The 21061-nt window shown below is 57.6% G+C and overlaps 1 protein-coding gene across 1 annotated transcript in view; it reads left to right on the top strand.

Moving 5' to 3' along the window:
* CELSR1 (cadherin EGF LAG seven-pass G-type receptor 1) overlaps nt 1–21061 on the top strand; it is a 149752-nt gene that overhangs the window by 108658 nt on the left and 20033 nt on the right. Inside the window, exons 10-22 of the mRNA XM_060025826.1 lie at nt 2426–2611; nt 3975–4088; nt 4910–5084; nt 5670–5811; nt 8578–8698; nt 10396–10579; nt 11102–11203; nt 11870–11964; nt 12404–12613; nt 13833–14016; nt 15538–15681; nt 19476–19680; nt 20504–20671. Of these exons, the coding sequence (XP_059881809.1) occupies nt 2426–2611; nt 3975–4088; nt 4910–5084; nt 5670–5811; nt 8578–8698; nt 10396–10579; nt 11102–11203; nt 11870–11964; nt 12404–12613; nt 13833–14016; nt 15538–15681; nt 19476–19680; nt 20504–20671 (2030 nt within the window). The remainder of the gene's footprint in view (nt 1–2425; nt 2612–3974; nt 4089–4909; nt 5085–5669; nt 5812–8577; nt 8699–10395; nt 10580–11101; nt 11204–11869; nt 11965–12403; nt 12614–13832; nt 14017–15537; nt 15682–19475; nt 19681–20503; nt 20672–21061) is intronic.

Raw genomic sequence — 21061 nt, 5'->3', positions numbered from 1 at the left:
CAAGCGGGCTAACGTGGCTGCTGTTAAACACCTCTCCTAAATCCGGGGGCAGATCTAAGGTGGTAAGTAGTTAACGGCCACTGTCCTGGGATCGTTCTGCAGACGTTGCTTTTGTTTGTAGACGTCCGTCATTTCATTGTTGATCTGCTGGCTTCGGGGTTTTTTGTGAGCAAGGACAGCGAAAGAGAATGGCCAGGGAAATGAATGAGTTGACTCAGACTTCTGTGGAATGAAAGGAAACAAAATGTGAAAAGGTGAAAAATTATCCTCTTCAGTTGACTCTCAGTTGAGGCGAAAAATCAAAGTACATTATTAGTTGCGTTGTCTTTATCATCAGCTAAATACATTTTCTATTTTCCATCATGATTTCTTCTTTGACCCATCGGGTATTCACAAGTATACCTCTCAGCAAACAGGGGGCATTTTCTAGTAAATCATTTGACGTTTCTAGCATAATTGCAGGTCAGAGAACATACGTGGTATGATTTCAGACCTTTGAGATGTGTTGAGACTTGCTTTAGAGCCCAGCATTCAGTCATTTTTGCGAATATTCTAGCTATACTTGGAAAGAATGCGCTGCAGTTGTATTCTGTGGCGTTCTCTATATGTCAAGCAGGTGACGTTTGTTCACGTAGCATTCCAATTTTCTATATCTTTATTGATTTTGGGGGTCTGTCTGCTCAGTTACTGAGAGAGGTGAGTTAAAAATCGCCAACCATGGGCTTCCCTGGTGGCGCAGTGGTTGAGAGTCCGCCTGCCGATGCAGGGGACGTGGGTTCGTGCCCCGGTCCGGGAAGATCCCACATGCCGCGGAGCGGCTGGGCCCGTGAGCCATGGCCGCTGAGCCTGCGCGTCGGAGCCTGTGCTCCGCAATGGGAGAGGCCACAACAGTGAGAGGAAAAAAAAAACGAAACCAAAACCAAAAAATCTCCAAGGTTGATTGTGGCTCATCTCTTATCCTTTCAGATCTGTCAGTTTTTGCTTTGGAGGTTCGGAGGCTGCGTTATTGGTACATGCAAATTTAGAATCGTTTTCTCTTTCTGGAATATTGGCTGTTATCACGATGAAAGTCCTCCTTATCTCTCATAATTATTTTTGCCTTAAAGTCTACTTTGTCTCATAAACCAGCTTTCTCTTTGTTGGTGTTTCCGTGATGTAGCTTTTTCTGTCTTTCTCCTTTCAGCATTTCTGTTTCCTTATATTTCAGGCGTGTCCCTTTTAACCAGGGCACTAATAGTTTTTTTTTTAACCTGCTCTTTAAATTGAAGTTATCTTTAAACATGAGCATCTTAGATTAGTTACAACGCTGTTTTTTTATATTTCTCACATGTATGTTTTAATTGAAATATAGTTGATTTACAATCTTACATGTATTTAAACTTGGTAGTTTGAGTCTAATTTCATGAAATGGAAAAATTAGAGCCAGAAATAAGAGTCTGCTGGTACCTGAATCTGTTTCCTTGAAAGCTCTGTGCTTCCCATCACTGTTTTCAGGTCTGTGTCTGATGACTCTCTCGTCTGGGTTCCCATGGGTCTATTTCAAGCACACGGTCCTGTCTCCTCACGTACTTGGTTATTTTTGATTGAATGCTGGGCATCATGTTGAAAAACTAGAGAGAATTTGAAACCAAGATGGTGGTGTCACATTCCCCATGTTTGCTTCTGGTCGTCAGCCCTCACCCTGGGCAGGCTCTGAATTCCAGTTTCTCTCCTCCCAGCCTCATGAACCAAGAAAGCTTTGCACAGCTGTCAGCCTCAGCTGTGCCTCCCAGAACCCGCTGACAGCCACGTGGCAACGCGCTAAGCTTATTTCTGCAGATTCCCATTTTCTCCCTGGTCGTGCTTCTGTAACTTGCAGGGACTTGGGTCGCTCTGATGCCTGAGACAGGTGTGCTTTAACATTTTGTCTCATTTTCCTAGGTGTTCTCAGGAGGAGGGTGGGTCCAAACTACCCAGTCCTTCACTGGGGAAAGGGAAGCATGATCTCAGCATTGCCCCAGCTACATTTTCTTAAAACGTGAACATCTTAGGCCAGTTATAATGCTGATTTCTGTTTTTTCATTCATATATTTGAACATGGTGGCCTGAATCTTGTCTCATAAGATGAAACATTTACATCCAAAAATAAGAGCCCAGTAGTCACCTGAATCTGTGGTTGTTCCCCTTACTTAAGTCCGACGGGCTTTATCTTACTTGACCTCTGTCAACGTTCGACACTTCTTACCATAGAAGAAGGCATGTAATTCTGAAGAGTGTCACTTACAGGCAACGGCAAATTAAACTTTGTCTAATTTTTAAGTCCATCTTTGATCCAGTGGCCTGTGGTAAGTCTGTTTGCATGTTTTTGTTACTTAAGTGATTGCAATGTATCTTGTATTTTGTCATCATCTCCTCAGTGACTAGTGTAGCTCTCCCCGTCCTACAGATCCTGAACAACTACGTCCAGTTTGAGGTGTCCCACGGCCCCTCGGATGTGGTGTCCATGAGACTGTCCAGGTCGCGCGTGGCTGACGGGGAGTGGCACCACCTGTTGATAGAACTGAAGAGTGCCAAGGAGGGCAAAGACATCAAGTACCTGGCAGTCATGACCTTGGACTATGGTGTGGACCAGGTGAGTGCGCACCTGTACCCCCTTTGGCACAGACCCCTTCACTGGGAAACCACTAGCACATCCCAGTGTAGCTGTACCACAGTACGTAACGTATCACATTATGTACATCACAGTGCTATATTTTTTGTTGTTGTTTTTAATTTTTATTTATTTATTTATTTTTGGCTGTGTTGGGTCTTCATTGCTGCGTGCGGGCTTTCTCTAGTTGCGGCTCGCGGGCTCTAGGCAGGCGGGCTTCAGTAGTTGTGGCTCGCGGGCCTAGTTGCTCTGCAGCATGTGGGATCTTCCTGGACCAGGGATCGAACCCGTGTCCCCTGCATTGCCAGGCGGATTCTTATACGCTGCGCCACCAGGGAAGCCCAGACCCCTTCACTGGGCCTGTGGGTAAACAGAGCGACCCCTCCAGGTGTCAGGCCCTGCCAGAGCCCTTGTGGATTCGAGGAAGCGCTTTCTGGGCTTCCCTGAATTCGGGTCTCGTGTTCCTCCTATGGTGAGGACACTGGAATCTGCACCTCATCCCCTTTCCAGATGGTCCCCTCCTGGCGTCAGGCACTGGACTTGGTCCGTCTGTGTGTCCCATCACGATGCCATTGGTGCCGTCAGCAGAGGTTTCTCGTAGCAAAGCTGGCTTGCGCCGCAGCTGCACGCTCAGTGCTGTGCCTCGGGGTACAGAGATGGATATGGGTGGGGGAGCAATGAGATCCAGGTTCCAGAGGGGGCTGTGGGACACCAGAGAGGTTTGCGCATCCCAGATGGGCAGGTGGCATTCCAGGCAGGGCGACTCAGAGGACACGTGCTGAGCCCTGCTGGATTTCCAAGGTTTGCAGCCAGGTAACAGGAGGCATCTGTACGGGACCCCCACGCGCTTCAGGGGCTACTCGTGGTCCCTCAGTGCTTTTGGAGTCCAGGCTCGCCTTACACCTGGTTCTGGGAGTGAACTGCCGTGTTCTACGTGTGCACCTGCCTGAGCCTAAGGGTCCAGCTGAGACTCTTCTAGATTCCTGCCCCTGTGGACGTGTTTTCCACTCGCTGCCACTTTCTAGTTTGTCAAGCTTTTTCACGCAGCGGCTTGTTGGCGGTGCCCACGACAGAGAGGGAAGGGTTGCCCTCATCCCCCCAGATGCCCATCTTGGCTGGGCTGGGACATGGACACATGTCCTCTGACGGCTTCCTGCACCCTGCCCGTCACACACACAAACAGCCGTGTTCTCCACGGAGAAGGCTGAGCCGGGCCCTCTGTTTGGAGGCACAGACGTCCTCAGGCTGTGAGGGGCTTGCCAGTGCGACTGCATTTTAGCCTTTGAGCAAATTCTTTCCAGCCAGACGTTTCCAGATGGTGCATGCAGCCCCTCTCTTTGCACAGGACACGGTGCAGATCGGGAACCAGCTTCCTGGGTTGAAGATGAGAAGCCTCATCGTGGGTGGCGTGTCTGAAGACAAGGTCTCCGTGCGCCGCGGTTTCCGGGGCTGCATGCAGGTACCCTCCCCGAGCCCGGCCCTGGCCCGCCGCGTCCTGCTCAGGGGTGGCCAGCACCGCAGTTGGTGTCCTTGGTCATCCTGTTAGTTTTCAGTAAACGAATGACTTCTCTAATCGCCAACCCAGCTTCAGCAAACCCAGTTTCCCGCTTAGAGCCCCCTCCTCTCCCAGGCTTCCCCTCGAGTTCCCCTCACAGCCACGCCACGGTCGGCCGCCTGCAGCTCTGTCTTCATGTCACTTCCAGAACCTGCCCCTCGCTGCCTGCACCAGCCCCACCCCCCGTGCTCACCTGGACGGGTCCCTCGCTCGTCCCCTAGACCAGGTGTTCCCTGCTTCTGCCTGCGCCCCCAAACCCCAGCCCCGCTGCAGGGAAATCAATCCTTAGTTCCTTCCCCTGAGCCCCCGCCCCGCCCCCGGGCAATCTGGCCCTGAGGTGCCTCGCACGGGTGGCCCCCCCACCTCGGCATGTGCCCCCTCCTCCCAGGAGCTCCCTGCTCACTTTCATCAGCGGCCGTGCTCGCGCATCATCCTCATTATTTTTCCTCCGTGACCCTCACCATGGAATTATCGGAATATGGAATCATTCCGTCTTCACTCCGGGTGGCCTGTCCCCCTGCCTGGGATCCACGCCTGGGGGGAGCAGAAGTGCCCCTCATCCCTGCCGTCCCCCCACCAGTCCCAGCCCTTTCGATAAATGAGGCGTAGCTTTTAAAACAAGGGACCCAAGAGAATTTGGGGTTCTCTTAACCCCTGGTTACCTTCTGGGGTTCCTCCAGCCCCAAGGCCCCAACACCAACTCTGGCTGCCCTTCTTTAACGCAGGGTGTGAGAATGGGGGAGACGGCCACCAATATCGCCACGCTGAACATGAAGGACGCCCTCAAGGTCAGGGTGAAAGATGGCTGTGACGTGGAGGACCCCTGCTCCTCTAGCCCCTGCCCGCAGCATAGCCACTGCCACGACACCTGGGACGGCTACTCCTGCATCTGCGACAGAGGTGGGCGCCCACAGCCCCCCTTTCCTGGTGCCCGTCGGTGGAGGGTGACGCCTTTGGTGTTTAAAGCACATTGTGGAAAGCCGAGTTGGGCGGCGGCTCCCCCATCACCTCTCTGGGGGTCTGGGGCGCCCTGAGCTTTGTTTCGTAACTAAGGAGTGTCCCTGTGTCCTGTGTCTTCTTCACGTGGGGGACAGGGGACACTTCCGGTTGGATCCTCAGGGCATATACTGAGATGAGGGAGAGTCTGTGAAAGGCGCACATTTAAAAAATAATATGTTCAGGGGTTGTCTCTGAATTTGGAGGTGATGTGGCTGTCCTCAGCTGGTACCCACCCGCTGTGAGCCCTCCCGGGGGGCCTGGGAGGCAGGCCCTCATCTCTGCGTTTCCAGGTCTGACCCCCCGGAGCGTTTGTGCTTCCTGGGACTCCGAGAGGCTCTGCCACTTTCCTCTGCAGAGTGGCATGGCAAGTCGAGGCTTGGGGAAGCCGCAGATTGCTAGCACATCCTAACACAAAGGGTGTCACTCTGGAAAGCGGACTCGCAAAGCCAGATCCTGGGGTGGGCTAACGCTGGCCTGTCCCCGCAGGGTACTTTGGAAGGAAGTGTGTGGACGCGTGTCATGTGAACCCCTGCAAGCACGTGGCAGCCTGCGTGCACAGCCCCGACTCCCCGCGGGGCTACGTGTGCGAGTGTGGGTCCGGCCACTACGGGCAGTACTGCGAGAACAGGTGAGAGTGCGCCCTCGCTTTCAGGGTCCACGTGGCTACTTCTCCTCCTGACCTGTTCTCTCCTCTTTGCTATTTAACCCCCAAATACGTATGGTTCAGGATAACAAGGACATATCTTTTTCAATTTGGCATGAAATAAACGAGAATCCAGTTGGGCATCTCACACTAACCCCACTGAGCATGTTTCCACCCCAGAAACGCACAGCACAGCTCATTTATCAAGAGCCCAGCTGTGCACAGAGCAGGCGGTCGCTGAGATACGGGAAGATGAGCGTAATTACGGAAAACACTTTATCTTTCAAGTCGGGAGTGGCAGTCATCTCTGCTGTGCGCGTAGAGTCCTGGTGTAATTCACTGGGGGCATCTTGGTCTCCAGGCCCCCGCAGTCCAGGTGTGTAGTCATCACAGGATGAGCACTTTCTCCCAGGTGGGGCACGAGGTCCTTCACACACCAAGGCTCCAGCCCCTTTGGGACGTGATGCGGTGAAGGTTGCTGGTCCTCGGCCAGTGCCGGGCCGTCCTGGCACAGAAGCCGCGCGGTGCCAGCCTGCTGCGCCTGGCCGGGACACCTCGCCCTGCTTTTTGTCCACTGGGGACCGGAGTGTGTGCTGTAACCCCACCCGTGACCCGGATGCAGCACCGCCCTCGGCACCGCACAGCCCGTTGGATGATGGCGGGTTGGGAGTCAGCGGGGCTGAAGGAGGGGGCGTTCCAGCGGGGACACCAAGGGGGCAGGGCCGGAGAGCAGTGATGGGATGAGACCCGTCTAAGGAGCTCAGCGCGTGGGTCCCCGGGCAGAGCCGGCGCGTGCTGTCCCAGCATGTTCTGCGCCGGGGAGACGCACAGGCCTGGGTAGAGGGCCTGCCTGCAAACCGGGAACAGAGCTGGGCTTTGTAGAGGCCGCAGGGGCTCCACAGAAAAGGGGCAGGATCAGGTCTGGGTGTCAGAGCGCCCCCAGCTCACAGGTGGAGTGTGGTGGAAGCAGACGGAAGGCAGAGGCAAAGGGACCAGCTGGGAGGCCGTGCGGCGTCCCCAAGGGCTGGCGATGCCCGCAAGGCAGGGCTGAGGAGACAGCGAGAAGGGGTGTGACACCAAGCCTCTGGGATCCCCACACTGTTGATGTAGACCCATCAGCACCAGCCTGGAGCCCCAGCCCCTCCTGGTCGTTGTTATGCCCCGAGTGTGTACACAGCCGGTACTTAATAATTGCTGGTTCCCAGCCCATCCTGGTCGTCGTTATGCCCCGAGCGTGTACACAGTCGGTACTTAATAATTGCTGGTTCCCAGCCCATCCTGGTCGTTATGCCCCGAGCGTGTACACAGTCGGTACTTAATAATTGCTGGTTCCCAGCCCATCCTGGTCGTCGTTATGCCCCGAGCGTGTACACAGTCTGTACTTAATAATTGCTGGTTCCCAGCCCATCCTGGTCGTCGTTATGCCCCGAGCGTGTACACAGCCGGTACTTAATAATTGCTGGTTCCCAGCCCATCCTGGTCGTCGTTATGCCCCGAGCGTGTACACAGCCGGTACTTAATAATTGCTGGTTCCCAGCCCATCCTGGTCGTCGTTATGCCCCTAGCGTGTACACAGCCGGTACTTAATAATTGCTGGTTCCCAGCCCATCCTGGTCGTCGTTATGCCCCTAGCGTGTACACAGCCGGTACTTAATAATTGCTGGTTCCCAGCCCATCCTGGTCCTTGTTATGCCCCTAGCGTGTACACAGTCGGTACTTAATAATTGCTGGTTCCCAGCCCATCCTGGTCGTTGTTATGCCCCTAGTGTGTACACAGCCAGTACTTAATAATTGCTGGTTAGGTGAACAAGTGAGTAGGAGAGGTTGATGGCCGGTGGGTGGGCGGCTGGAATGCCGTTAGCCAGGATAGTAAACACAGGACAGCGTTTCATTTTGCGGAGCCTGAAGGACACTCGGGGGGCATCCCCAGGCAGACAGGTCAGCAGCGGACACTCAAGTGAGCACTCAGGTGGGGAGTGGGCGTAGGGTGACAGCAACAGGCAGCAGCCACCACCGGGCGGGGCAGGGAGGAACCTGGCCTCGGCACCGTGGAGGTCGCCTGTTTCAGGGTCTGCCCGGGCACCTCAAGGGGGCGGGACTGGGCAGGTCTGACGGTTCTGAGTCCACCGTGTCCAGCCCAGGGCTGCTCTGAGCTGACTGAAGCAGGCTCCACATCCCAGGAAAGGCTGCTCCCAGTATCCATGGGGATGTGGTCAGCATTTGACCCCGGGGACCCGGGAAGCATCATTGCTGCCAATCCCACCGGTCTTGTGCTCCCGGGACCCGGGAGAAGGTTGCCCAGGGCAGCTGGGCTCGGTCTGCGCTGGGTGGGGCTGGCTGAAGAACCAGCCTGACACTGGGTTGGTTGTCCCTGAGCGCCCTCCCTCGTGGGCCAGGCGTCGTGGTGTAGGGGTGCTGAGCGGAGAGAACTTACTGACACGGTGCTCACAGGAAGCTGGGTTGGGGCACTCACCTGCATCTTGCAGGTGGAAGAAAAAGGTGAGCAAACAGATTATTTTAAAATAACAGTATTGTAGGTAGAACCCTTCCAGATGCAGGGCCCCGGAAGGCTGGGCATAGGTCATAAAATGCTAAGTCCTGCAGGTGGGGGCCAGCAAGGGGGCAACGGACCACTCAGGGGGGCGGGAGGTGCCCAGAACTAGTCCAGCCAGGCCCAGGCCTCCATCATCCCTCTCGTTCCAAAAAGGGCAGTTCTGTACACCTTCCGTCTGCCATCTGGTTTCCCAACAGGATCGACCTTCCGTGCCCCAGAGGCTGGTGGGGGAACCCTGTGTGCGGGCCTTGCCACTGTGCTGTCAGCAAAGGCTTCGACCCCGACTGCAACAAGACCAATGGGCAGTGCCAGTGCAAGGTGAGGCCCGGCCGCGGGCGGACGGCAGGGACCCAGGGAGACGGCGGGGCGTGCGCACCCACACACCCGCCCACACGTCTACCTGGACACGAACACACACACGCTTGGGTACTCACAGGGCTCACTGTGGGTGAGCACAGCTTGCAGGTTCTCGCCTGTGAGCTGGCTCAGCCCCGCACACGGTCACGGGAAACCAAGCAATTTCTGCGAGTTTAACTCGTCTTCGTCACCAAACATGGTTCTCCTGATCGGTCATTTTCCTGGTCTTTTATCAAACCACTCAATGATCACCAACAGTTTAAAAAATACTTAATTAATGAATTTGCCTGCTCCGGTCTCAGTTGCGGCACGCAGGATCGTTGCCGCGTGCGGGATCTTCAGTTGCGGCATACGAACTCTTACTTGCAGCATGTGGGATCTAGTTCCCTGCAGGGATCAAACCCGGGCCCCCTGCATTGGGAGTGCGGAGTCTTAGGCCCTGGACCACCAGGGAAGTCCCCAGTGATGACCAACATCTAAAATATGAAAAGCTTTGCCCACTCCCTTGCCTCGGGTGCCTGTCGTCCTCGTGCACAGCCGCAGTGTTCTCAGCCCAAAGCACAGGGAATCCCGGCCCTCTGGGCCTCCCAGAAAACTCCACGTACCTTCAGAATGTTGTGTCGACAACTGCCGTGAGCTGCCGGTAACTTGAATCCCAAAGGAGAATTCTGTGCGTAACAGTAGCCGCTCGGAGGGACGCGCTGTCCCGTGGCCAGGCTTGCTGACCCAAGAGGGGAACCTGCCGTCACGGCGCCCTCTGATGCTCCCCGGCGCCCTGTCTGACATGCGTCATGTCCCGCGTGCTCCGCCGTGCCTCCGATGTCGCCTGAAAAATCATAAGGGCCCTAGCAGATCAGGACCGCGCAAACCACATGGTGTGAGATGGTGGTCATGGCACTGGTGGGGGGCAGGGCAGGAGGAGAGTGAGGAGGGTACCTGGGGGAAACATGCCTAGGGTTTTTTTTTTCCATCAAAAATTGTAGAAAATGCAGAAAGGACTGTATAAACAGTGACAGTGATACCGTGTGCCCTCCCAGAGTGACTGCTCACATGCAGTGCCTCCTCAGGCACTGGAAGACACACAGTTGGAGCCACCTGTGGGACAGTTCCGCGTCCCTGCCTGACACAGAAGCCTCTGTCACTGGCCACAAGTCTGCCCAGTTTGCAGCCGGGGACCCTTGGACCTTGGGAAGCCAAGTGTCCTGGCAAGGGCAGTGTGGCCAGTGAATGGCCAAGCTGGGCGTAAATCCAGGACTTCCCAGAACTGAAGCCCACGCTCTTGACCATCAGCTTGACCTGCCCGGTGACAGATGTTCGGGTGGCTTCTAGTTTCTCACAATTAAAAAAAACAAAAACACCTCCATCAGCCATCCTGGTACCCTGGTGCATAGATCTGCATTTGAATGACTGTTCCTCTTTAGGACAGATGGTGGCTTACGGTGTTTGCTGAGATGTGAGAGAGGGCGTCTTTTCCTGGAGGACACACCTGCCCCGTCCGTCCTGGGGGCCCCAGACGCCGCTGGCCTGGAGGCCGTGGGTGGAGGACAGCCGGGAGGCCAGGGAGCCGGGCGGGAACCCTGACGTTGCTCAGGAAACGCCCTCCAGGTGTAGGTTGTCTGCGGTGTCTGACGTCCAGCCTCTGCTTCTGGCTCTTGCAGGAGAATTACTACAGGCCCCCGGCGCAGGACACCTGCCTGCCGTGTGACTGCTTCCCGCACGGCTCCCACAGCCGCGCGTGCGACATGGACACTGGCCAGTGCAGCTGCAAGCCCGGCGTCATTGGCCGCCAGTGCAACCGCTGCGACAACCCTTTCGCCGAGGTCACGGTCCTCGGCTGCGAAGGTCCGCGTTGCCCTTGACCCTCTCAGGCTGTACGGCAGGGACAGGCCACTGTGTGTGCGCGTGTGCGTGTGTGCACGCATGTGTGTGCGTGTGTGCACCTATCTACATGTGCATGCGTGTGTGCGTGTGCGTACGTGTGTCTACATGTGTGCGTGTGTCTGCGTGCGCGTCTCTGCATGCGCCTGCATGTGTCTGTGTGTGCATGCACGTGTGTGTGTGCCTGTGTGTCTGCGTGTGTGTGCGTGTGTGCATGTGTGTGCACCCCGCACTCCTGGGGCGTGGTGGGGGCGCCTGACAGCCTCCTGGTCCAGCTGTGTCTGCTTGGCCTTCTGTCCACTGGCCCGTCAGGAGGCGTGGGTCAGAGCCTGCGTCCCCCCTCCCCCGCTCTAACACCGATGCAGGGTGCGAGGGGTCTGGTTCTTGGCGGGGGCGGGGCCTCCGTCCAGGAGGAGCCTGTGGAGCGCGCTGCACGTCTGTGCACGGATGTGCCAGGCTGAGCGCCTTCTCCCCTCTGTACTCCAGTGATCTACAACGGCTGTCCCAGAGCATTTGAGGCTGGCATCTGGTGGCCGCAGACCAAGTTCGGGCAGCCGGCCGCAGTGCCGTGCCCTAAAGGGTCTGTGGGTAAGTACCGCGGGGTGTGGCTTGTGGCATCCGTTCCAGGCGGAACATTAGACGGAGGCGTGCGGCTTGCGGGAGAGCCGGCCGAGGCATCGGAACTCACCGGAAGTTCCGTGTTGAAATAGTTCCTTTAGCCAAAGTGATCGGGGGGGTAAGATAACTTTTTCCTCTGTCGTAAATGATAAAACCTGGAAAGAGCACAATGAAAATACAGAGAGTCTAGTGGCTGGGATGGGGACGGCGGCGGGGAGGCTCGGACAAGCTGCCTCACCGTTCACGGCATTGGCATCTCATCGTAAAACGGGGATGGTAGCTGCGTCTGGCCACAGGGGGCCGGGGGAGGTCTGGTGAGTCAGTGCAGAGAAAGCAGCAGCCCGGAGTGGGATCCGGGTGGGCTTGCAGCGCATGTGGACACGGTGGGTGCTCAATGGACCACTCAGCCGATTTCTCTTTTCACGGACTCGCTCAGGTGTCCACCCATAGTTGCTGGGCAGCTCAGGCCAACGGTAAGGCCTGGTTGTGAATGTCAGGCAGCTGTCAGCGTGTTCCCAGGTCTGAGGGAAGAGCAGCGTTGGCTTCGTGGCTATGGTACCTGCCGGCCCTGGGCCAGCCGAGGGGTTCATTCACAGTTCAGCTTTCAGGCTTGGCGGCTCCTTCTCTGTTCCCTAGGAAACGCGGTCCGGCACTGCAGCGGGGAGAAGGGCTGGCTGCCCCCAGAGCTCTTTAACTGCACCACCGTCTCCTTCGTGGACCTCAAAGCCATGGTAGGCTGCACCCTGGGGACATGCAGGAAGAGGGTGGGCTTCCAGGCTGCCGGGTCATGCTGGTCCCAGGCTGGGCGGGGCCCGGAGACAGCACATCTGTTTGGGGCGCCGCGGCAGCCGTCTCCTCTTCCCTTTCCAGATCCCACCCTGCGTCTGGTTCTGCAGACTCAGAGTCCCCACGTCCGAGCCCCCCGCCTTGCCATCCGCCCATGACTCACGGTGGCATACTCTCTCCCTTCTTCCACCTGGTGTCTTTTTCCAAGTGCTTTTTAGCCTGACAGACCGTCCTTTTTTGTGCCACGGCCATCAGCCCAAGTTCATTTTGGGGCTTGGGGATTTTTAAAGTTCTTTTCTGACAAGGGTATTTCCACTGGAAAGTAGTGGATTCTGAGTCAGGGGAAGGGCCCAGGGCCGACCTGGCGCTTGCTCCCCGACCCAGAACGAGAAGCTGAGCCGGAACGAGACGCGGATGGACGGTGACCGGTCCCTGTGGCTGGCCCAGGCGCTACGCAATGCCACGCGGCACACAGACGCGCTCTTTGGCAACGATGTGCGGACGGCCTACCAGCTGCTGGGCCGCGTCCTGCTGCATGAAAGCAGCCAGCAGGGCTTCGAGCTGGCGGCCACGCGGGACGCCGACTTCCACGAGGTAGGAAGGCGGCGGGCAGAGAGCCCCACACGTGCAGGGGTGAGCTGGACCGGGGGCCCTGGCTTGGTCGTGGAAGGTCATCTGGCCCGGTGTCCTCAGGGCAAGACTGCCCTTTTCAGACGTGAGCCCAGGCCAGTTCAGTGACCAGCAAAAGGGTTTCCAAGTGTTAGGAGCCTCTTGGCAAAGGGACAGGCCTGATGGTGACGACAGCGGTGCCGCTGTCAGCTGACCACTGTGTGCGCGCCAGTGTCCTGGGGGCTACAGGAATCGGCCCACTTGTTCCCACACACGTCCTGTACGAAGCTCGGCTGTCGCCCTGCTTTGCAATTAAGGAAGCTGAGGCGCAGGGAACCAAGGGCACACAGCCCATAAGGGGGGGGTGCCAGGACCGCCACCTCCAAACTCCGAGGTCCTGCTCTCACACGGCTTGACGCCTCCTGCTGCAGACAGTCCTGTTTGTCTTTAAGTGATCAGCCCCTGAGGCGTGTCTTTAGCATAACTGGCGAGAGGCGCATTCATCCAGTTTATAAGCTGCTCTTGCCAGGGGTGCGGGTGAGGCGTGGCATTGCCTCGTGCTTCCCCTTCACTCCTCTCTAAGGCCTCCCCGTCCACACAGAGCCCCCGGGGGCCTCCCCTGTCCGTGCAGAGCTCTCAGGACCTTGGCAGTGTTCCCGCACCTGTATTTCAGTCCAGGTCTGAGAGTCGAGGCCCAGGGATTTGTTTCCACTTCCGGTTCTTTGCAAACAGAAGTTTTCCGACCTGGTTTCCACCTGGGTTGTGGCCCCTGAATCCCCGTGACAGCCCGAGTGTCCTCCCCACACTGCCCCCTGTTCATCTGAGGTGTTCAGGGCGGGAGCGTCACCGAACTGGAACCCGCAGCGCGTCCTCGGCTGCCTTGCTGTGGGCTCAGCGACGGGGCGACCATTCCCAGGCCAGGCTCTCCTGGTGGGACCGGGGGTTCCGATATAACAGGGGGCGTCTCCGCACGCCTGCTCCCCTTTGTGTCTCGGGGTGCACACGGTGAACCCCCCTGCAAGGTTTCCCCTGACACGTGTCTCCTGCCTTGGAGCTGAGACCACAGCCTCTCGCGGTTTCTGATCCTGGCCCGGCCTGGTCCTGGGACCTAAAGGCTCTCTGGAGCCTGGGCCCCAGCGTGTCAGCCAGGCCTCCGCCGGCCAGCCGCTCACATGAGCTGAGCGCCGTCTGTCTGTCTGACCAGGACGTCGTCCAGGCGGGCAGCGCCCTCCTGGCCCCGGGCACCAGGGCCGCGTGGGAGCAGATCCAGCGGAGCGAGGGGGGCACCGCGCAGCTGCTGAGGCGCTTCGAGGCCTATTTCAGCAACGTGGCCCGAAACCTGCGGAGGACCTACCTGCGGCCCTTCGTCATCGTCACCCCCAACATGAGTGAGGCTGTGGGCCCGGCGGGGGGGACGGTGGAACCCCGGGGCCCATCTCAGGTGCAGCCCCCCTCGGCCATCTCTGGGAGAAGGGTCGACGCTGGCAGGATCTTGGTGGTCCTCTTACCTTCAGAACTAGGTGTGGGGCTGCCCGGGGAAGTGGGCTGGAGGGTCTGGCGGCAGGTCCAGCCTCCAGGCTCACCCAGAGGCACAGACCCTGGGAGAGGGCCGGGGACAGGCAGCTGGCACCTGGCGGAGGGGGAACCCCCTCTCTGGGCTGGGAGCCGAGCCACCAGCAGAGCCAACGCTTGTGGACCGAGTCACCCCGAGGGCCCAGGACGTGCTGCTTGGGGGTCAGGGGTTGAACATCGGCTTCCTTCCTGGGGAGGAAGCCCTGGTGGGGCAGGCCTACCCACCGAGGCATAGCCGCAGAGTCCCTGGAGCGGGGCCCGTCCTACAGGCAGGGGCTGCTGGTTTCCTCCTCCCGTGACTGTTTACTTAGCACCCCCATGGGGGCTCGGGCAGGACCCAGGGATTGCCCCTTCCCAGGGAATCGCCCCTTGAGTTATCCGGTTATCTGTCGCCAGGAGGGCCTGAGCCTTTAACCCAGGTGCGGCGGCATCCCTGGCGTGAACTCTCAGGCTCCCAGGGAGGGGCCCTCACTTCCTGACCAGAAGATGTTCGGCTGGTCTGCACCTCCCAGGCCCACCTGAGCCCAGGATGCCACCTGCCTTGCATTGGGGTGGAGGTGGGCTTGGGAGCCCGTCATCACTGGGGCAGGACAGAAGGGTGAGCGCCCAGCATTCCGGCCTCTGTCCCGAGAGAGGGTCTGGCAGAGCCGGCCTGCAGACTCTCGGGGATGGGCAGGACACGGACGCCTGACGGGCACCTGGTGTAGCTGTTGCCCCCCAGCCCCTTCCAGAGACTTCAGGCAGGTCCCGGCCAAACCTCTGGCCCGCCTCTGCCCGCACACCCCTCCAGTGTCCTTCTCTGATGCCCTGTGGTTGGGACCATCGCCCCTGCACTGGGCCGAGAGCTTCCTTCTTGGTTCTCCCTGGGCTCAGGCCACAGGCCAGCCCTGTCCATCCTCCCAGTCCTTGGGGCCAGTGGCCCCTGCCTCCCGTGTTCCAGGGCTCCCACCCACCCTGGTCCTGAGCGCCTCAGGTGGGAGCACAGCCCTTGCCTGTGCAGTGAATTGAGGGCGCCCTTTGTATCGGGGGTGTTGGAAAAACGGCTCAGCGGGAAGACCTGGGGGGTCGCCCTGGAGCCTGCAGGGCTGGCTGCCAGCAGGGACACAGCTGCAGGGAAAAGACACGTCCATGGGGGGGGGCCGGGGGGCGCCTCCTGAGCTCCCCGAGACCCCCAGTGAGGCACCGGGCTGTGTGACTCAGCAGGAAGTGGAGGTAGGTTCTGTTTAAAGGTGATCGCGGACAGCCGTCCTGGTCGGGTTGAAAACGGCACGGGTCCGGGCAGGCTCTCCGCGGGAGGGCTTGGGAGCCGCCTGTGATGGAGGTGCCTGTCCCCGCAGTTCTCGCCGTCGACGTCTTCGACAAACTGAACTTCACGGGAGCCTGGGTACCGCAGTTCAAGCACCTGCGGGACGAGGTCCCCAAAGACCTGGAGTCCTCGGTCTTCTTCTCGGAGGACTTCTTCAAACCACCCGAGAGGAAAGGTAAAGCTGCTAAGACGCGACGGCCGCCCTTGGGGGCGGCAGGTGGAGGAGGGCGGGCCTCCGTGGTGCCGCAGGGGGCGTGGGTCCGCTGTCGTCGCAGCGCCACCTGCGCGCGCACATCTGCCCTGCATCCAGCAGCCTGTTCGCTGGCGTCAGACGGAAAGGCAATGGTGGGGTGTTTCTTACAAAACTTTGGCTAATTTATAAGGTGGTGAATGAGTGAACACCTAAATCGTGCGTGAGGTTGTCCTCCTTGTGCGGTGAAAAGCTGCCTCTCCGTGGATGTAAAATTTTTAGACTCCTCCCTGCCCCCCCCCCACCCCCCGCCAAAACCAAACCAGAGCCGTCTGTGTGCAGTTCTCCAGTCCTGGGTTAGGACTCTAATACCACACGGCTTAAACATGTTGAATTTTCTTAAAGTATTTTTCACAGATCCACTCAAGCTACTGAAAATGTCTGCCCCAAGGTAGGAGCTGGAAGACATAAAATTCTGTAACGGACAGTTAAACATCTGAAGGGTTTTAGTAAATTCGTTTCGTAGTTACACGGGTCTTATTCAGGCATCTTAAAAACTTCTAAAGAGGGCTTCACACGGAGGTGGGATCAAGCTCGACGACTGACCCCATCTTACAAGTTGTATTTATTTGGGATCGATTTGGGTTTTCAACAGTCAACGGTGTGTTTTGTTCATAGTTATCCTCAGAATAGCGATATACAGACATCACCCCTTTATCTGTGGTTTCTGAGTTTTCAGTTACCCAAGGTCAACCATGGTCTGGAAAATTCCAGAAATAAACAATTCATGTTTTAAATTGCATGCAGTTCTGAGTAGCTCCTTGCAGACTTACTCCATCCACCCTTCGTTCAGTGTATTGGTCACTTAGGGATCAGATCGACTGTCCAAGTATCACAGGGCTCGTGTTCAAGTGACCCTTATCTACCTAATATGACGACCTCAGAGCAAAAATACTGATGCTGGCAAGTCAGTTGTGCCAAAGGGAAGCCACGAAGTGCTTCCTTCAAGTGAAAGGGCGAAAATTCCCGACTTAGTAAGGAAAGAAAAATCATACGCTGGGGTTGCTCAGATCCACAGTAAGAAGGAATCTTCTATCTGTGAAATTGTGAGGAAGGAAAAAGAAATATATGCCGGTTTGCCATTGTACCTAAAACTAAAAGTTACAGCCACAGTGCATGAGAAGTGCTTAGTTAAGATGGGAAAGGCATTAAGTTTGTACAATAAGGTATTTTGAAAGAAAGAGAAAGAGACCACATTCACATGATTTTTAATGCAGTGTGTAGTTGTAATTGTTCTGTTTTATTATTGGTTATTGTTGTTTTCTTCATGTGCCTAATTTACAAATTTAGCCTTATCATAGGTGTGATGTATAGGAAAAAATATACTGTATAATAGTGTTGTAATAACTGCAGTTTCAGGCATCTAGTGGGGGTCAGCCCTGGGGCTTGGCTCTGAGCCTCTGCCCACCTCTCACCTGCCCCCTCGGGCTTCACCAGGCTTACGTCCTCCTTCCTCAGACACTGACCTTCTCCCCTTGGCCCAGATCCCTTCTTTGCTCTGACTCCCTCCTAGGCAGGCTCTCCAGCCCTTAGCCCAGGCAGCATGTGTCGTGTTGCCTGTTCTACTGGGGTGAGGTACCCCCGGATGCTTTGCCCAAGGGGGGCCTCCGGTACCCACTTGCTGGCTGACTGGTTAGCTGGGGACACGATGGGCCAGTCGAGTCTTGGAAAGAACTGGGCTTTAAACCCATCGATGTGTCTGGGGCCAGGAGCAGACACGGGGAAGGAGTGTGTGTGCTCTGGGGTCACGGTCATGACACGCTCCCGAGAGGCCACCCCGCTGCGGGGTGCTGTCTGGTGTCCCCGCCGCAGCCTCTCACTTGATGCCCCCGGGAGGTGACAGCCCTGCTGGAGGAGGGGGCCTGGAGCCCGGCCCAGGGCGACTGAACAGAGGCAGTGGAGCCAGGCGGTGGGAGGCTTAGGGAGCACCGAGTCAGCATCCTTATGGGGCCCCGCTTTGTGGGACTTCACAGGAGCGGGGAGACGCACTTGCTGCTGAAGATGATAACATCGGCTCGTCAAGTCCGAGCCCTCGACAGGGAGGCGTCTGTCTCAAGTCAGGGTGGGGGCCTGGGAGGGTCACCCAGCCTGGGGGAGCATCGGGCCCTCCACTCAGGAAGCCCACAGCCTGCACTGCCCTCGCCCAGAGGAAGAGCCGGAACAGCCCAGTTAGGTGACTGGCCAGACAGAGCAGGAGAGGGGGTGGTGACTCCACGCACCTTCCCAAAAGCTCTCAGCCAGACCCTGGAAAAGAGCAACCCTAGCGGCAGTTGGAGCCTCCTGCCTCCCTGCTGACCCCAAAGCCAGAGTGTCGACCAGCCTGCGTCACTAACCAGCCTGAGTGAGGCTAGGCAGTGTTGCTAACCAGCCTGAATGTAGCTAATCAGGGTTGTTAACCAGGCTGAGTGTGGCTAACCAGTATTGTTAACCAGTCTGAGTGTGGCTAGCTGGTGCTGTTAACCAGGCGGAGTGTGGCTAGCCGATATTGCTAACCAGGTTGAGTGTGGCTAACCAGTATTGTTAACCAGGCTGAGTGTGGCTAACCAGTATTGTTAACCAGGCTGAGTGTGGCTAACCAGTATTGTTAACCAGGCTGAGTGTGGCTAACCAGTATTGTTAACCAGGCTGAGTGTGACTAGCTGGTGCTGTTAACCCAGCTGAATGTGGCTAACCAAGGTTGCTAACCAACCAGTATTGTTAACCAGCCTGAATGTAGCTAGCCGGTGCTGTTAACCAGGCTGAGTGTGGCTAACTGGTGCTGTTAACCAGGCTGAGTGTGGCTAACCAGTATTGTTAACCAGGCTGAGTGTGGCTAACTGGTGCTGTTAACCAGGCTGAGTGTGGCTAACTGGTGCTGTTAACCAGACTGAGTGTGGCTAGCCGGTATTGTTAATCAGCCTGAGTGTGGCTAGTTGGTGCTGTTAACCAGCCACTGACCAGCACGGCCCTGAGCAGGGTCAGAAGGGCCTGAAAGGTGTGTGGCGTCCCCATCACGGGGGCAGAGGGGAGACCCTCCCCCACTGCACCTCTAGCCCCCACCCCCTGCTCTGCTCCTGTCCTCCCCTCCCCCAGACGTGTCGCCCCTCCCAGAACCCGACCCTCAGGGCTCCACCGCCCGCCCCTCTGGAGCCTGTGCTCTGCGCAGTGCGTACTGGGCGGTGGATGTTTCCGGAGACAACTCCTGGACCAGGCACAGCCGGGGCACTTTGTGGACTGTGGAAAATGTGGGTGACTGTGGCTGCTTTCTACAAAGTCAGTCTCCAGGTTCCCCACATAAGTGGAATCTACGTTATTTGACCAGCTTCTCTCACCGGGCATCGTGTCCTCAAAGTTCATCCACGTTGAAGCCTGTGCCAGAACCTCCTTCCTTTCTAAGCCTAAACGACATCTCCTTATATGGGTGGGACCGCGTGTTGCTTATCCAACATCCGTTGATGGACACTTGCGCTGCTTACACCTTCTGGCTGCTGTGAATCACGCTTGCTGTGAGCGTGGGTGTGCAAGCATCTGTCGAGTCCCTGCTTTCAGCTTTTTGGGGTGCACACCCGGAAGTGGAGTTGCAGGGTCCTGTGGTGGTTCTGTGTCTGATCTTTTGAGAAACCTCCTGCTGTTTTCCATGGAACATCTACTGATTTCAGGAAGCAGCGGCTCAAGTAGAAGGCGATTTGGTGGGAACACAGGCGTCCAGCCCCCTTCCTCATGCTGTGCTTACGTTGCAGAGGGCCCCACGGTGAGGCCGGCTGGTCGCAGGGCCGCCCCCCAGACGGCACGCCCGCAGCCCAGCGCCGAGATGGAGGCCCCATTCAAGAGGCGGAAGAGACACCCCGAGGAGCCTGGCCAGTTCGCCATCGCCCTGGTCATCATCTACCGGACCCTGGGGCAGCTCCTGCCCGAGCGCTATGACCCAGACCGCCGCAGCCTCAGGTGAGCCTGGCTCCAGGAGCTCGGGGGGGGGGGGGGGCAGTTTCCAGAGGGTTCCGAGGCTTCCATAAGTCAGAATCTCAACCACCGGAACATCTGTACAAGCACACTACGCAGTGACCCCGGCCCACGGCCAGAGACCACTGCCCTGTGATCTCCCTGGGACAGAGGTTCGGGGTCTGCCTAGTGTTTCTGCCGGGAACGCCCCTCCCCAGCACACACCCCAGGCTCAGCAGTGTAATTCCTGCTCGGGGCATCCGTCCCCGCACACCTGCCTGCCACCGGCTGTTGGCGGCCCCAGTACCTAGGGCAGCTCAGTAAATACCGGCGGAAGCAGCCGATGCCACCGCAGGGCTTCGAGGCCTGAGCAGAGGCAGAGCACAGAGGCTTCACTCTTCAACCTCAGAATCACTTCCAGCTCCTGCCTGGCTCTGTGGCCTCCATGTGCATCCTTCCCGGTGGCTGGATGACAGGCCTCTCTGAGCCGTCACCACGGCACCAGCTTCCTTTCACTGGGCATTCCCAGCGTTCCAGGGATTTGCTGTTCTCCATGGTGGGGCCTTGACGTCTTCACGTACATACCTTATCTTCATTTTAAATTTCCGAAGTCTGCCTTTGTCCCAGAGGTGACCCTGTGCTTGCCCGTTGGTGATTAAACCTTTACCAAGGCCTCACCACCCCTCCCTTAGCCACGCCTTCCCAAGGGCTGAGGCCGCGGCTCCGAGCTCGTGCGCCTGATTCTGTCCCTCCTGGAGCGACCTCCGCGCTGTGTCCCCATCAGGGCTGCACACAGGTTTGTGCCTGTGCCCTGGCTTCTCCCCTGCAGGCTGCCTAACCGGCCCGTCATCAACACACCCGTGGTGAGCGTGGTGGTGTACAGCGAGGGGGCCCCGCTGCCCAGCCCCCTGGAGAGGCCCGTCCTGGTGGAGTACACCCTCCTGGAGACCGAGGAGCGCACCAAGCCGGTCTGCGTGTTCTGGAATCACTCCATCAGGTACGGGTGATGCCCCTCCCTGCCCTGGAACGCCGCATTCCTTGGGGGGCTTTGCTGAGGCCAGGTGTGCCTGCGCACAGGTGGTCAACGCTCTGTTGGCAGAGCGCCTTGGGAGCTTTTCTGTGGCCCATTGCTTCCCTTCCAGCCCCTCCTGGGGGTGTCCGAGTCCCCCATAGGCCCACAGTTACACACATGTGCACAGGCATGTACACATATGCACACCTGGAAACACAAACATACACGTGTGCACACGCCCCCAGCTATGACCATGCACACGTGTGTACACGAATGCACACAGACACATCTGGAAGCACAGGCGTGCACGACGTTCACACACAGGGTCACACACACACGCACACGTGCACAGGCACACGTGGAGATCCCTCGAGA

Source organism: Delphinus delphis, chromosome 11 (genome assembly GCF_949987515.2).
Source record: "Delphinus delphis chromosome 11, mDelDel1.2, whole genome shotgun sequence".
Taxonomy (NCBI): Eukaryota; Metazoa; Chordata; class Mammalia; order Artiodactyla; family Delphinidae; genus Delphinus; species Delphinus delphis.
The sequence above is the reverse complement of the archived record's forward strand: the minus strand, read 5'-3'. Positions and strand labels throughout refer to the sequence as shown.